Source organism: Bos javanicus, chromosome 6 (genome assembly GCF_032452875.1).
Source record: "Bos javanicus breed banteng chromosome 6, ARS-OSU_banteng_1.0, whole genome shotgun sequence".
NCBI classification, from domain to species: domain Eukaryota; kingdom Metazoa; phylum Chordata; class Mammalia; order Artiodactyla; family Bovidae; genus Bos; species Bos javanicus.
In genome coordinates, this window is record NC_083873.1 from 67,532,900 (window position 1) to 67,546,532 (window position 13,633).

Genomic DNA, 13,633 nt, shown 5'->3' on the forward strand with positions numbered 1-13,633 from the left:
AAACGAAGAAATTTACTATGAGCAGTACATAAATATCATGATACTACATTAGACATGCAGTTTGAACAGTACTGGAGGTGAAGGGGAAAAAAAGATCAAGAGAAAGTACTTAAGTAAGAAAAAAAATAAGTATTTTTTTGAGGCAGTCCTCAATTCTTTAAGAATATGGCTTCCAGTTTTCATAGATTCTGGAATATTTCTACATTATATTTTATGCATTTAAATAAACTTCCTGTATAAGTGTTTGAATACAGCAGGCAAATATATATTCTAGTACTCTTAGGTACTCTGAAGAAATCCTGATCCTTTTTATAACACCAGGCACTGAGAGAGAAAAAAATTTTAACTCCACTCTTAACCTAAGAAAAAAGAAGTCAGATTTTTAGGTAAATACCTTCAGTGCACAGTACTGATGTCTGTTAATTTGCATATTTCTATCACTGTATCTGTCCAAGGGTGTAAACATGATGCTAAAAGGACCTGCCCAGTGACTGAACAGCATAAACAGACTGTGACGAAGGCTCTGTTGAGGAAAAATGCTTCTTCTCTGGTGCACTGTAAATAAAAAATAGGAGGAAAAAATTATTTCCATTTCTTCTTCCCTTAATATGCACGTCAATTTATTTGTTATTGGATGGTGGTGATGTTAGTCACTCAGTCGTGTCTGACTCTTTGCAACCCCATGGACTGTAGCCCACCAGGCTCCTCTGTCCATGGGATTCTCCAGGCAAGAATACTGGAGTGGGTTGTCATTCCCTTCTCCAGGGGATCTTCCTGATCCAGGGATTGAACCCAGGTCTCCCGCATTGCAGGCAAATTCTTTGCCGTCTGAGCCACCAGGATTGTTACTGGATACATAATATTATATAAAAAGAAAGCAAAAGTTTTCATTTTAACCTACTCCCAACCTCCACAGTAACAGAAATTATTTACATATATGCATATCACAGGAACAGAGCTGCAGTGTACATTATCATGTTAAGTGAGATGCAGTGTTATGTGAAATACAGCATCTTGCCAAGTAGAAGTGCATGGCAGTCACAATGCTACTGAAGGCTGACAGAGCTGAGCATCAGGACCCTGCTTCTCCCTGGGTTGTTGCTGGCTACGTGTTAACCTTGGCCAAAACATTAACACAATATACTTCTGGATCATGATTAACCAGTAAGAAAGGGCTTTGGACTATATATACTGTTTTCAGCTATACAACAATCATTACATGGAATCTTGATATATTGATCAAGACAACAAGGGAGCTGATCTACTTGCAGTAAAGTGTGAGGTCTGGAGTTAAAACCCACTCTGCTGCCTTTTGCTGCTGGTTTAGGTGATCTCCCTTTAGGTGATAACCCTTCCCTGGTGGCTCAGAGGATAAAGCGTCTGCCTGTAATGCGGGAGACCCGGGTTTGATCCCTGGGTTGATCCCTGGGTTGGGAAGATCCCCTTGAGAAGGAAATGGCAACCCACTCCAGTATTCTTTGCCTGGAGAATCACATGGACAGAGGAGCCTGGTGGGCTACAGTCCACGGGGTTGCAAAGAGTTGGACACGACTGAGCGACTTCACTTTCACTTTCTTTCTTTCTTAGGTGATCTCCAAGGAATCTTTCCACTTAAAAAAAAAAATCTATTCTACAAGCTCTCTGCAGCAATCCTTGTTGAAGAAACTCAACAGTATCATAATGAACCAAAGTAGAAGTTGTAGACAAGTGTTGAGTAATGGATTAAATCATATCTTTACATTAGTGAGCTTCAGATCAGACAATGTAGAGGAAACCATGTTCTTTTCCTCTACAGAGCATCATTTACCTCTCAAGTTCCAAAAGTTACCCTGACATATTTTTCAAATGTTTACAAGTTGCTTGTCAACTTAGATCACCATTCCTCAGGGGGAGAAAAATTATGATAGTCTCTTAATATTCATTTATGGGTTTGAGGAACTAAAAGTCATACCTGGAACATTCTGAATGATATTCGCCACTAAGGCACTAAAATGGCATCGTATATCCTTCAGTGTGTCAGAATCTTTTTCATTTTCTGCTTCCAGGAGTTGTCTAGTTAAATCTACGTATTCCAATAAAGTGTTGTTGAGGAAATGTGTTTCAGTATCAAGGCCACCACTTGCACTGAAAATGTGGAAGAAAATTCATGTTAAGGAAAACATGATTTTAAACTATAACTTAAGTCAACATTATTCTCTCCATCAAAATATATGGCTTTTCAAAATAAAATTATAAGGAGACACAACGGGAACAGGAAGGATCAGTTTAGAAGGTAGAAAGAAGAAAGACTAATTGTGTACATTTACACAGTTGTCCTACATAGACATATTATGCCTTTAGCATAATCAATCAAATACCCATCAGGTACCTATTCTCAGCAAAAATTACTGCTATTACTGGGGATACAAAAATTTAAGATAATTCAAGTAAGACTGTTGGTTTTTTAATCTTCTATTTTAGACCTTGGAAGTTTCTTCAAGAATCTCTACAGGAAGATTCTCTTTGAGGCCAGGGTTCTGGGCCTAGAGTCCACTGACTGCAAGGAGGTCACTGGTGAAAGAGTCCCAAATCCTGGATTCCAGTCTTGTTCCATCAGTTATTAAGTATGTGACCAGTAGGTACTTGAGAGTGTTTTACCAATAGTAATTTAGTTAACTTTTCCTTGTTATATTTATTTGAAAATGCCTCTAAAGTTTATGATTCCAAAAGTAAAAATGCTCTTTCAATAGCTGCAAATAGTTTTTTTTATAAACATCCTAAAGCCATGAAAATAAGAGTAAGGAACCACAGTGATTGTACAGCATATTAAAAATATCGGTCTATGACTATAAAAATATGTTGAATGTATTCATGATGAAACTCTCCTTTATTCCTTAAGTGAGTGTTTTTAAACTCTGGGTCAACACTTCACAGTGGCTGGGAAACTAACATGGTAGATTGTAAGCTGACTCAGAATAACTGAGTACCTACTATGCACCAGGCACAGAGGATCAACTGATTGAACAAACCGAAGAGCCCTGCCTCCTGGCCATTCCAGAATTCATCTTTTTTTCCTTAAGCGAGGAAAAAAAAAATGTCCATAATAGTGTTCACTTTATCTTGATTTCTCTTGGGGCAAAAAAAAAAAAAAAAGACAAATCCAAAAATAAAACATGCAACTGCGTTATTAACATTACAATAAAAGCAATAAAAAAAGAAAAAATATTTAGATGTATTTTAGGTTAATTTTTTGCATCAGGTTCAGCAAGTGTCAAATTCATTTTGGCTAACTTCCATTGTTTTATTTTTGTGAAGCAACAAAGGAAAAAAAAAAGAATGACGCTTCTTTTTTCTTTCATTTGCTTTTCATTTACTATAATAGTAAATCAATGGTTTAGATTCTCTTTGATTAAAGCTATATTTTGAAAGCACTTGTGAAAAACATTCGATATCAAAGGTGTTAGGTGCACTCAGAAATAAATGATCAGGATAAATGGTAAAGTAACAATAAACACTATACTTGCTTATTAATATTTTTTTCCTCAGGATCTTTTCTGGAAATGGTCAGAGTCATTTTTTCCCTCCTTCAATGGTCAGGCAACACCATTATGTTTCTAGGGAAACAGTTATTTCCCTACATAAAGCTGATGGAATTTTCCTCAAGGCCCTGGCCTTAGGGTCAACAATAATTTTAGGTTTTATGTTTTTTATTTGTAAAGGATGGAAATAGAAATTATGTTTTTGGATTTCATAATTGCTCTAAGCACAATAGATTAACAGTTGATTGAAGTAAATTTGCAGTTTTTTAGCCTACATGAAAGGCTAAACTTTCATGTAGCCTTTAAATAACATGATTTTTACAACTCTAGAAAAAACAGATCTTGAATATGGTAAGACATAGTTAAAACAGACACCCATCCCTGGAAAAAAAAAGCTTGCTGTTTACTGCCTAGATTACTAGATCTCAAGAAATATTAAAATCACAAGGACATTCCACTCAACCTTTGCCTGAAGCAATCTGTACAAGTGGTAGTTCTTCAATATATTTTTTAGCCATGGGCTAATGTATTAGATACATCTTTAGTAAATAATATTTATAGTGGTGCAGATTTTTTGTTGTTATAAAGGTACTTTTCGGTTTTTATATATTTTCTGAGGAAAAAAAATATGCTCTCTAATAAATTACAAGTTTTAAAAATCAAAATCCAATACCTACCTGTGACTAATGACACCAGCATCTGCCAGCAGTTCAAATATTCGTACCAGTTGTACTCGTAAAATATCTCGACGCCTGCGCCGTTTCATATTCTATTCCAAAGATAACAAAGATACTAATTAAAAGTCCTTTAAGTAAGTTGACAGAAAATTTGCTGGTGTAACTTAGAAGGAATACTGGGAATGCCTTACGAGTTTGGAGGCTTGTTAGTTTGCTTCTGAAAGGTAGATGTCAGACAGTCTAGGGGCTATTACATCAAAAAGGTATGTGTAGATTAATTTGAAATTAACAAGACAAATAAAATCAAATGACATTTTATATAGTAATAAACTTATGAAGGGAGAAATAGAGTTAAGTCCATAATTACTTTATGGTTACCTTTAGGTCAGATTTGCTAATCTGACAACTTTAGAGGAACTGAAACAGTAAACTATTCCCTTTGGATGATAAAGAATCCCTAAGATGCTCCCAATAATATGACAGAAAAAAAAAAATAATAATATGACAGAAGGAGAGGGAAAACATTACAAAGGGGACTAAAGAAACCCCACAGATTTCACTCATACCATGATTTTTCACTTATCAGTTAATTCTGACACACAAAAATACAAGCAAAAAGAAATCCCTTTGATCATTATGGTGTGAATAAATATGTTTGTCCTACTAAGGCCAAAGTATTAATGCCTAGAATAATAGTCGTAACATCTCAACTTGATTCTGCTTCTAACAGGAACCAATATAATGGTAAGATATAATAAATCTCCTGTATCACTTTCTTCTTGAGCTCATCATTTCATTCATGATGTAATAGAGACTAATAAGAATTAGTCTTTCACTTTCTTGTCTACAACCCAGTTTTCTGCCTTCTAAAACAGGCCAGTTGTGGATAACCAGTTCGTTAAATTTACTGCTTCTTTGAGCTCTTAACAAGTTTGCTGCAATTCATACTGAATGAAATGGTTTCTTAACAGTGCTTGAGGATTTCTGCAGTTTCAGTTGATTTGCTTTCATTCTGTGTTCATAGAAAGACTGTGAGTCTAATGCTCTCAAAATAGCGCACATTCAGACACATCACTGTGCATATCTATTCCCTTGCTATGATGACTTTTTGTCCTGAAATTGATTAGTATACATACTGCCACTTAATTTTATTTCCAATTCTACTTGCACTGTAACCAACATATTATTTTTGAAGCAAAAATCTAATCAATTACAAAATGGAGAATTATCACTACTCCACAGGGCTGAATTAGAAAAAAAGGAAGTGAAGAATTACAGATGCTGTCATAAGGTCCCCATACAAAGTAGCTACTGTCATCTTCCTCTCTTGTTAAAATTCCTCAGAGGATTGCCATTGTTAATAGCATTCTAATTCAGTGTTCTACATCAGACTCATCTAAGGTGCTTAAGAAAATAGATTTCTGGGCTCTACTCCAGGGATTCTCATTGAATAGGCTAGGCCCGGGAATCTATAATTTTTGCAAGCTGTCTGGCTAATTCTCAGATTCTACTGCCATATGGGGACCACTGGTCTATTGGCTAAAGCTGAAATCAGGGGCTTTATCCTTTCACGTGATAGTTCCTTTCTTGCTTTCCAGCCTCACATCCCATCACTTTCCCCATAACAATTACAAAGAAAAACGTGCAATGTCCACATTTTTTAAAAGTAAAGTTTGCAAACGCTGTTCCCTATACCTAGAATGTCTTTCCCTTGCTTGTCTACTGGGGAAATATGCTTCAGAAATTCACCTCAAACGTCACTACCTCAACTAAAAACCTTTCTCTTACTCCACAGGCAGAACCAAAGGCTTTCTTCTCTGTAGCTCATATAACCCTTTACCTGTTACTTGATTTGTGTGCATAATACATTGTTGTAATTATAGATTATACATCATCTGTTCCACAAGAACTGTGATTTCTAAACGTAGCTCAGAACCTGACGTGTAGATGTGGGGTTCTAGACCTGGGGTTGGCAGAATACAGCCCTCAGGCCATATCCAGCTCATTGCTGCCTGTAACTGTAATAGAGCCACACCCACCTATTTAGCCATCTAGGCAGCAAAACTGAGCCGCTGCAACAGAGACAGGATGACCTACAAAGATGAAAATAACTATCTGATCGTTTACAGAGATCAGTGGACTCTGATCTAGACTCTGACCACCCTAACTTCAGGCAGAGAAAATTTAACATCTGTATTACAGAATGGGTTTCTGAGTAAGACCTCCTGGGGAGTGGGGATGGTAGTGGTTTCCACATGTTTTAAAAATGTTGAAAATGGCACTAGACTTATTTACTTCTGAATTTCTAAGTTTTGTTTTACTATATAGAATATAGAAGCCAATTTTCAGTGTTTGCCAAATAAATATTTAATGATATAAAAATACAGTTTACCTCTGGCCTTCGTTCAAGCGCTTCTTTAATTATGGGATGTAATTCCTCTATTAGTTCCCTACAAGAAAAATAATATACATTCTTTCAATTAATAGCCAAACATATAATCTGACCTGTAGAAATATGTAAATATTAATATAATGATATAACCTGACAAACGTTAACCCTAATCTTACTGTTTTAAACACAGTTTTTATTGTGTGTATGTTTTTTGTTTTTTGGTCATACTACATGGCTTTACGGAATCATAGTTCCCTGACCAGGGATCAAACCTGGGTCCTTGGCAGTGAAAGCATGCAGTCCTAACCACTGGAACGCCAGGAAGTCTCTGTTTTGTTTTGATTGTGAAATAACACACACACTCTGTAGAATATGTGAAAAACAGGAAAAATGGCATAGGCCACTTATTCTAATTTGTAGAGATAAATACCTGTTCAATCATTTACAACCCATATACAGTTTACATAGTTGAAACTCTAACATACATAAGATAGTATCCTTTTATCTTTAATTAACACTAGTATAAGCACTTCCACATGCCATTATTTAATTTGTAATACTCTAGTATTGGGTTGAATATGGTAATTTTCCTAACCATTTTCAGTTATTACTGACTCTTAAATTTTATCTATTAAATAATGTCCAGTGAACACCTTTATGTATTAATCTTTGACTTCAATTCTAATTATCTCAATAGGATTAGTCCTTACAAATGAAATTATCAATCAAAAGGTATGAACTTCATGAAAATAATCTTTTTTTGCTTATATTCTGATTTTAAATTGTAAATGTACTCACTGTAGAAAATTGGGAAAATACAAAAAAAAAGAAGAAAATAAAATCCATCTGCAATTTCATTGTCTATAGAAACTACTGCAGACATTCAAAGTATCTGCTTCAGAATTGTTTCTATTTATGTGGGTTTGTGAAACTGAGATAATTTTTGTACCTCATTGTTTTCTATTAGCACAACAGTATATCTGCTTGTCCTAAAATAATCTTCCAACACTTCATTTATAATGAATGCTATCCAGACCTACAGATATGATTTATTAACCTATTCTCTGTTGTATATGTTACCTTGGAGACAAAACATCAACCATTACACCATATCAATAGAGGACAACCTCAAAAGAAAAAATTCAGGATCCAGAACTTCCCTGGTGGCACGGTGGATAAGAATCTGCCTGCCAATGCAGAAGACACAGGTTCGATCCCTGGTCGAGGAAGATTCCACATGCCATGGAGCAACTGAGCCCATGCTCCAAAACTACTGAACCGTGAGCACTCTAGAACCTGCATGCTGCAACTGCTGAGCCCACGTTCTGCAGCAATGAAGCCTGCACATGCTAGAGCTTGTGCTCCTCAACGAGAGAAGCCATGGCAGTTAGAAGCCGACACTAGGCAAAGAGCAGCCCACACTCACTGCAACTAGAGAAAACTTGCACAAAGCAAGAAAGACCCAGCACAGCCGTAAATAAATAAATATTTTTTTAAAATTCAGGATCTAGTCAGCAATAACAAAGAAGAAACTCAGGCAAAAACGAAGAATTTGCTTTATGATTGTGAAAAACATCAAGAATGATATAAAATATGTATATAAATAATTCTTTTAAAAATAGTCACTCTCTTGAACAAGAAGGAGAAAAACTATTTTTAAGCAACAGAATCACTATGTAAGACAGGAAGGAAAATATTGTACTTTTACATGGCATTTGATAATCTCTAGAACATGTTTATGTATAATATATGATTTTCATAATCATTCTTTGAAGAAAATAGGGTAAATGTTAAGCAAAATTAGAAAATAAAGGTGCAGATAAATTAAAGGACCTGCTAAATGTTAAATGGCTAGCTAGCTGGTAAAAGTCAGGATTGATATGAAACTATCTGGATAAGTATGCTACCTTGCCTTCTCAAAAAGTAGCCACATTTACTAAACATATAAAGATAATTACCTAAATGCTCCTGGGTTGGTCCTGCCAAGACCTAGAACAAGGGATTCAGTGATTTCCATGCTCTCAGAGCGCATCATTGGAACTATGTGCTTAAACAAGGATGAAGGGGATGGGATGCCAATAATCTGAAAAAAAAGATATTATATTTGTAATAGCCACTAATGATAGTACATTCAAATAAATAATGACATTTCAGCAATATTTGGTCACAGACAAGGGAATAACGACATTTTAGAATGAACGGTGCTTCAGAATTCACCTCTAACGCACATAATCTTAAAGGGTCACTGTGAATTTGCTGACTACAAATTTGTTAACAGAAGTGGGATTTGCAGGCCTCTGAATTTCTTACAGACACTTACTATCGTGTAATACAGGCTGACTCCCTCCCTTAGCTTATTTCTTTTGACCTGTAAAAATAAGTAAAAACAAAAAAACTACTTCTAAAAGAATCATCAGTGTTAAAGTTAAACACCCAGTATTAAGTTTTGTCAATTTCCTTCAACCATCTGATAATATTTTATTTCATATCATGGAGACCATATCACTGTTCTTATCAAGTTTTTGTCCCACTACATAATTTAGGGAAATTCTAAAAGAAAAAGTTATATATTATTGGTTCCAACTAAGCATCCATTAAAATATTGGATTGGCCAAAAAGTTTGTTTGGGTTTCATACGCTCCTATGGAAAACCTGAAGGAACTTTTGGGCCAACGCAATAGTAATAGGGATTTCTTGAACCATTTTCAGTATTAGTCCATGTAACTAGTACACTTTTCAATAGAGTTACTTTATTGTCCTTAAAAAGAAATTTTAAAACATTCCTTTTATGCTATCATTTGGGTTCAATGACAGAACTAAACAACTTACTTTAGAATCAATGCTGTAGCCACTATCAGGGGTGGACGCCAGCGTCTCAGGCGGAGAACACCTCACAGAACCCGCAGATGTTGAGGATGCTGCGGAGGTCGCTGCACTGCAGCAAAGAAGCAGGTAGTTTCTCCACAGGCCAATGTATGAGTCACTGCTTGTGGTAGTATTTACTTTCTTAGCATTGATGGGGCTACTGAGAAAAAGAAGAAAAACAGGTAGATGTAAATAGCATGTGTTTTTAAAAGTTTCTTTTAAACAAAAGCTCCTCTGTCCATGGAGTTCTCCGGGCAAGAATCTGGAGTGGGTGGCCATTCCCTTCTCCAGGGGATCTTCCCGGCCCAGGGATCGAACTCGGGTCTCCTGCGTTGCAGGCAGATTCTTTACCATCTAAGTTACCAGGGAAGTCCAACTAAAGCTAAATTTCTACCAATTTAGGGGAGATGATTAGCATAAAGTATTTATTACTACTACTGAATCCCTGTGGAATAAGATATAATGAGTAAAATACAAGATTGAAAGTTAAAACATTATAGGATCATTTTAACATAATCTATTATTTCTGTGGGTACAGTTAATATTTTATCAGGTCACATTTGATAACTTATTATATATACTCAATGCAGAGGAAAAAAAGTGAAAACAAAATGAAAATCACCATTAATCCCACACCAAAATAAGCTGATGTCCTTTTCATTATAGGGGACTGGAATGCAAAAGTAGGAAGTCAAGAAACACCTGGAGTAACAGGCAAATTTGGCCTTGGAATACGGAATGAAGCAGGGCAAAGACTAATAGAGTTTTGCCAAGAAAATGCACTGGTCATAGCAAACACCCTCTTCCAACAACACAAGAGAAGACTCTATACGTGGACATCACCAGATGGTCAACACTGAAATCAGATTGATTATATTCTTTGCAGCCAAAGATGGAGAAGCTCTATTTAGTCAGCAAAAACAAGACCAGGAGCTGACTGTGGCTCAGACCATGAACTCCTTATTGCCAAATTCAGACTTAAATTGAAGAAAGTAGGGAAAACCACTAGACCATTCAGGTATGACCTAAATCAAATCCCTTATGATTATACAGTGGAAGTGAGAAATAGATTTAAGGGACTAGATCTGATAGATAGAGTGCCTGATGAACTATGGATGGAGGTTTGTGACATTGTACAGGAGACAGGGATCAAGACCATCACCATGGAAAAGAAATGCAAAAAAGCAAAATGGCTGTCTGGGGAGGCCTTACAAATAGCTGTGAAAAGAAGAGAAGCGAAAAGCAAAGGAGAAAAGGAAAGGTATAAACATCTGAATGCAGAGTTCCAAAGAATACCCAGAAGAGATAAGAAAGCCTTCTTCAGCGATCAATGCAAAGAAATAGAGGAAAACAACAGAATGGGAAAGACTAGGGATCTCTTCAAGAAAATCAGAGATACCAAAGGAACATTTCATGCAAAGATGGGCTTGATAAAGGACAGAAATGGTATGGACCTAACAGAAGCAGAAGATATTAAGAAGAGATGGCAAGAATACACAGAAGAACTGTACAAAAAAGATCTTCATGACCCAGATAATCACGATGGTGTGATCACTGACCTAGAGCCAGATATCCTGGAATGTGAAGTTAAGTGGGCCTTAGAAAGCATCACTATGAACAAAGCTAGTGGAGGTGATGGAATTCCAGTTGAGCTATTCCAAATCCTGAAAGATGATGCTGTGAAAGTGCTGCACTCAATATGCCAGCAAATTTGGAAAACTCAGCAGTGGCCACAGGACTGGAAAAGGTCAGTTTTCATTCCAATCCCAAAGAAAGGCAATGTCAAAGAATGCTCAAACGACCGCACAATTGCACTCATCTCACATGCTAGTAAAGTAATGCTCAAAATTCTCCAAGCCAGGCTTCAGCACTATGTGAACCGTGAACTTCCTGATGTTCAAGCTGGTTTTAGAAAAGGCAGAGGAACCAGAGATCAAATTGCCAACATCTGCTGGATCATGGAAAAAGCAAGAGAGTTCGAGAAAGGCATCTATTTCTGCTTTATTGACCATGCCAAAGCCTTTGACTGTGTGGATCAAAATAAACTGTGGAAAATTCTGAAAGATATGGGAATACCAGACCACCTGATCTGCCTCTTGAGAAATTTGTATGCAGGTCAGGAAGCAACAGTTAGAACTGAACATGGAACAACAGACTGGTTCCAAATAGGAAAAGGAGTTCGTCAAGGCTGTGTATTGTCACCCTGTTTATTTAACTTATATGCATAGTACATCATGAGAAACGCTGGACTGGAAGAAACACAAGCTGGAATCAAGATTACCGGGAGAAATATCAATAACCTCAGATATGCAGATGACACCACCCTTATGTGAAAGTGGAGAGTGAAAAAGTTGGCTTAAAGCTCAACATTCAGAAAATGAAGATCATGGCATCCGGTCCCATCACTTCATGGGAAATAGATGGGGAAACAGTGGAAACAGTGTCCACAGTGTCAGACTTTATTTTTCTGGGCTCCAAAATCACTACAGATGGTGACTGCAGCTATGAAATTAAAAGACGTTTACTCCTTGGAAGGAAAGTTATGACCAACCTAGATAGCATATTCAAAAGCAGAGACATTACTTTGCCAACAAAGGTCCGTCTAGTCAAGGCTATGGTTTTTCCTGTGGTCATGTATTGGTGCAAGAGTTGGACTGTGAAGAAGGCTGAGCGCCGAAGAATTGATGATTTTGAACTGTGGTGTTGGAGAAGACTCTTGAGAGTCCCTTCGACTGCAAGGAGATCCAACCAGTCCATTCTGAAGGAGATCGGCCCTGGGATTTCTTTGGAAGGAATGATGCTAAAGCTGCAACTCCAGTACTTTGGCCACCTCATGCGAAGAGTTGACTCATTGGAAAAGGTTAACAATAACCCGGTGTACGAGACAGCAAAAGAGACACTGATGTATAGAACAGTCTTATGGACTCTGTGGGAGAGGGAGAGGGTGGGAAGATTTGGGAGAATGGCATTGAACCATGTAAAATATCATGTAAGAAACGAGTTGCCAGTCCAGGTTCGATGCACGATACTGGATGCTTGGGGCTAGTGCACTGGGACGACCCAGAGGGATGGTATGGGGAGGGAGGAGGGAGGAGGGTTCAGGATGGGGAACACATGTATACCTGTGGCGGATTCATTTTGATATTTGGCAAAACTAATACAATTATGTAAAGTTTAAAAATAAAATAAAATTAAAAAAAAAAAAAAAGGAAAAGACTCTGATGCTGGGAGGGATTGGGGGCAAGAGGAGAAGGGGACGACAGAGGATCAGATGGCTGGATGGCATCACTGACTCGATGGATGTGAGTCTGAGTGAACTCCGGGAGCTGGTGATGGACAGGGAGGCCTGGCGTGCTGTGATTCATGGGGTCGCAAAGAGTCAGACACGACTGAGCGACTGATCTGATCTGATCTGATCTGATTCTTCTGCTGCTGCTGCTGCTGCTAAGTCGCTTCAGTCGTGTCCGACTCTGCGCGACCCCATAGACGGCAGTCCACCAGGCTCCCCCGTCCCTGGGATTCTCCAGGCAAGAACACTGGAGTGGGTTGCCATTTCCTTCTCCAATGCATGAAAGTTAAAAGTGAAAGTGAAGTCGCTTGGTCATGTCTGATACTTTGCAACCCCATGGACTGCAGCCCACCAGGCTCCTCTGACCATGGGATTTTCCAGGCAAGAGTACTGGAGTGGGGTGCCATTGCCTTCTCCATATATTCTTCTACACATCTTCAATTCAGACACATGTATAAAGGTATAATATATCTCTTTTAGCTTATAAAAACTGAATAATATTATTTCATTTGTTTTATACTTGCTCTTTATACTTAACATATATGTTGAAACATCCTTCATGTAAATAAATACACTTCCATGACCTCATTTTTGATGACCATATGTTATATCATAGAGATTATTTTTATTTTAGAGCCACACTTTCACTGTTGGATATTTAAGCTAACAGTAATTGTTCCCTATTATACACAATATTAAACACTTGAATATATGCTTCATTATAATACATGTTTAATTATTTTCTTGGGTAAATTCCTGAAACTGGAATTGCAGAGTCAAAGAATATCTACATTTTTAAAGCTTCTATCAAATTTCTGTCTTGAAAGAGATTAGACCACTAAAATATTTTGGAACAATTCCATAAATCTTCCCCAAAATGGAAAATTCTGTT

General features: G+C 37.2%; 1 protein-coding gene across 10 annotated transcripts in view; it reads right to left on the reverse strand.

Moving 5' to 3' along the window:
* Positions 1 to 13,633, reverse strand: part of FRYL (FRY like transcription coactivator) — a 268,553-nt gene that overhangs the window by 67,519 nt on the left and 187,401 nt on the right. For all 10 annotated transcript variants that reach the window (XM_061420109.1, XM_061420111.1, XM_061420112.1 and 7 more), the window contains 6 exons: positions 9,417 to 9,612; positions 8,546 to 8,670; positions 6,588 to 6,645; positions 4,196 to 4,287; positions 1,952 to 2,124; positions 395 to 555 (listed from right to left, as the gene is read on the reverse strand). In XM_061420109.1, coding sequence (XP_061276093.1) covers positions 395 to 555; positions 1,952 to 2,124; positions 4,196 to 4,287; positions 6,588 to 6,645; positions 8,546 to 8,670; positions 9,417 to 9,612 — 805 coding nt within the window. The remainder of the gene's footprint in view (positions 1 to 394; positions 556 to 1,951; positions 2,125 to 4,195; positions 4,288 to 6,587; positions 6,646 to 8,545; positions 8,671 to 9,416; positions 9,613 to 13,633) is intronic.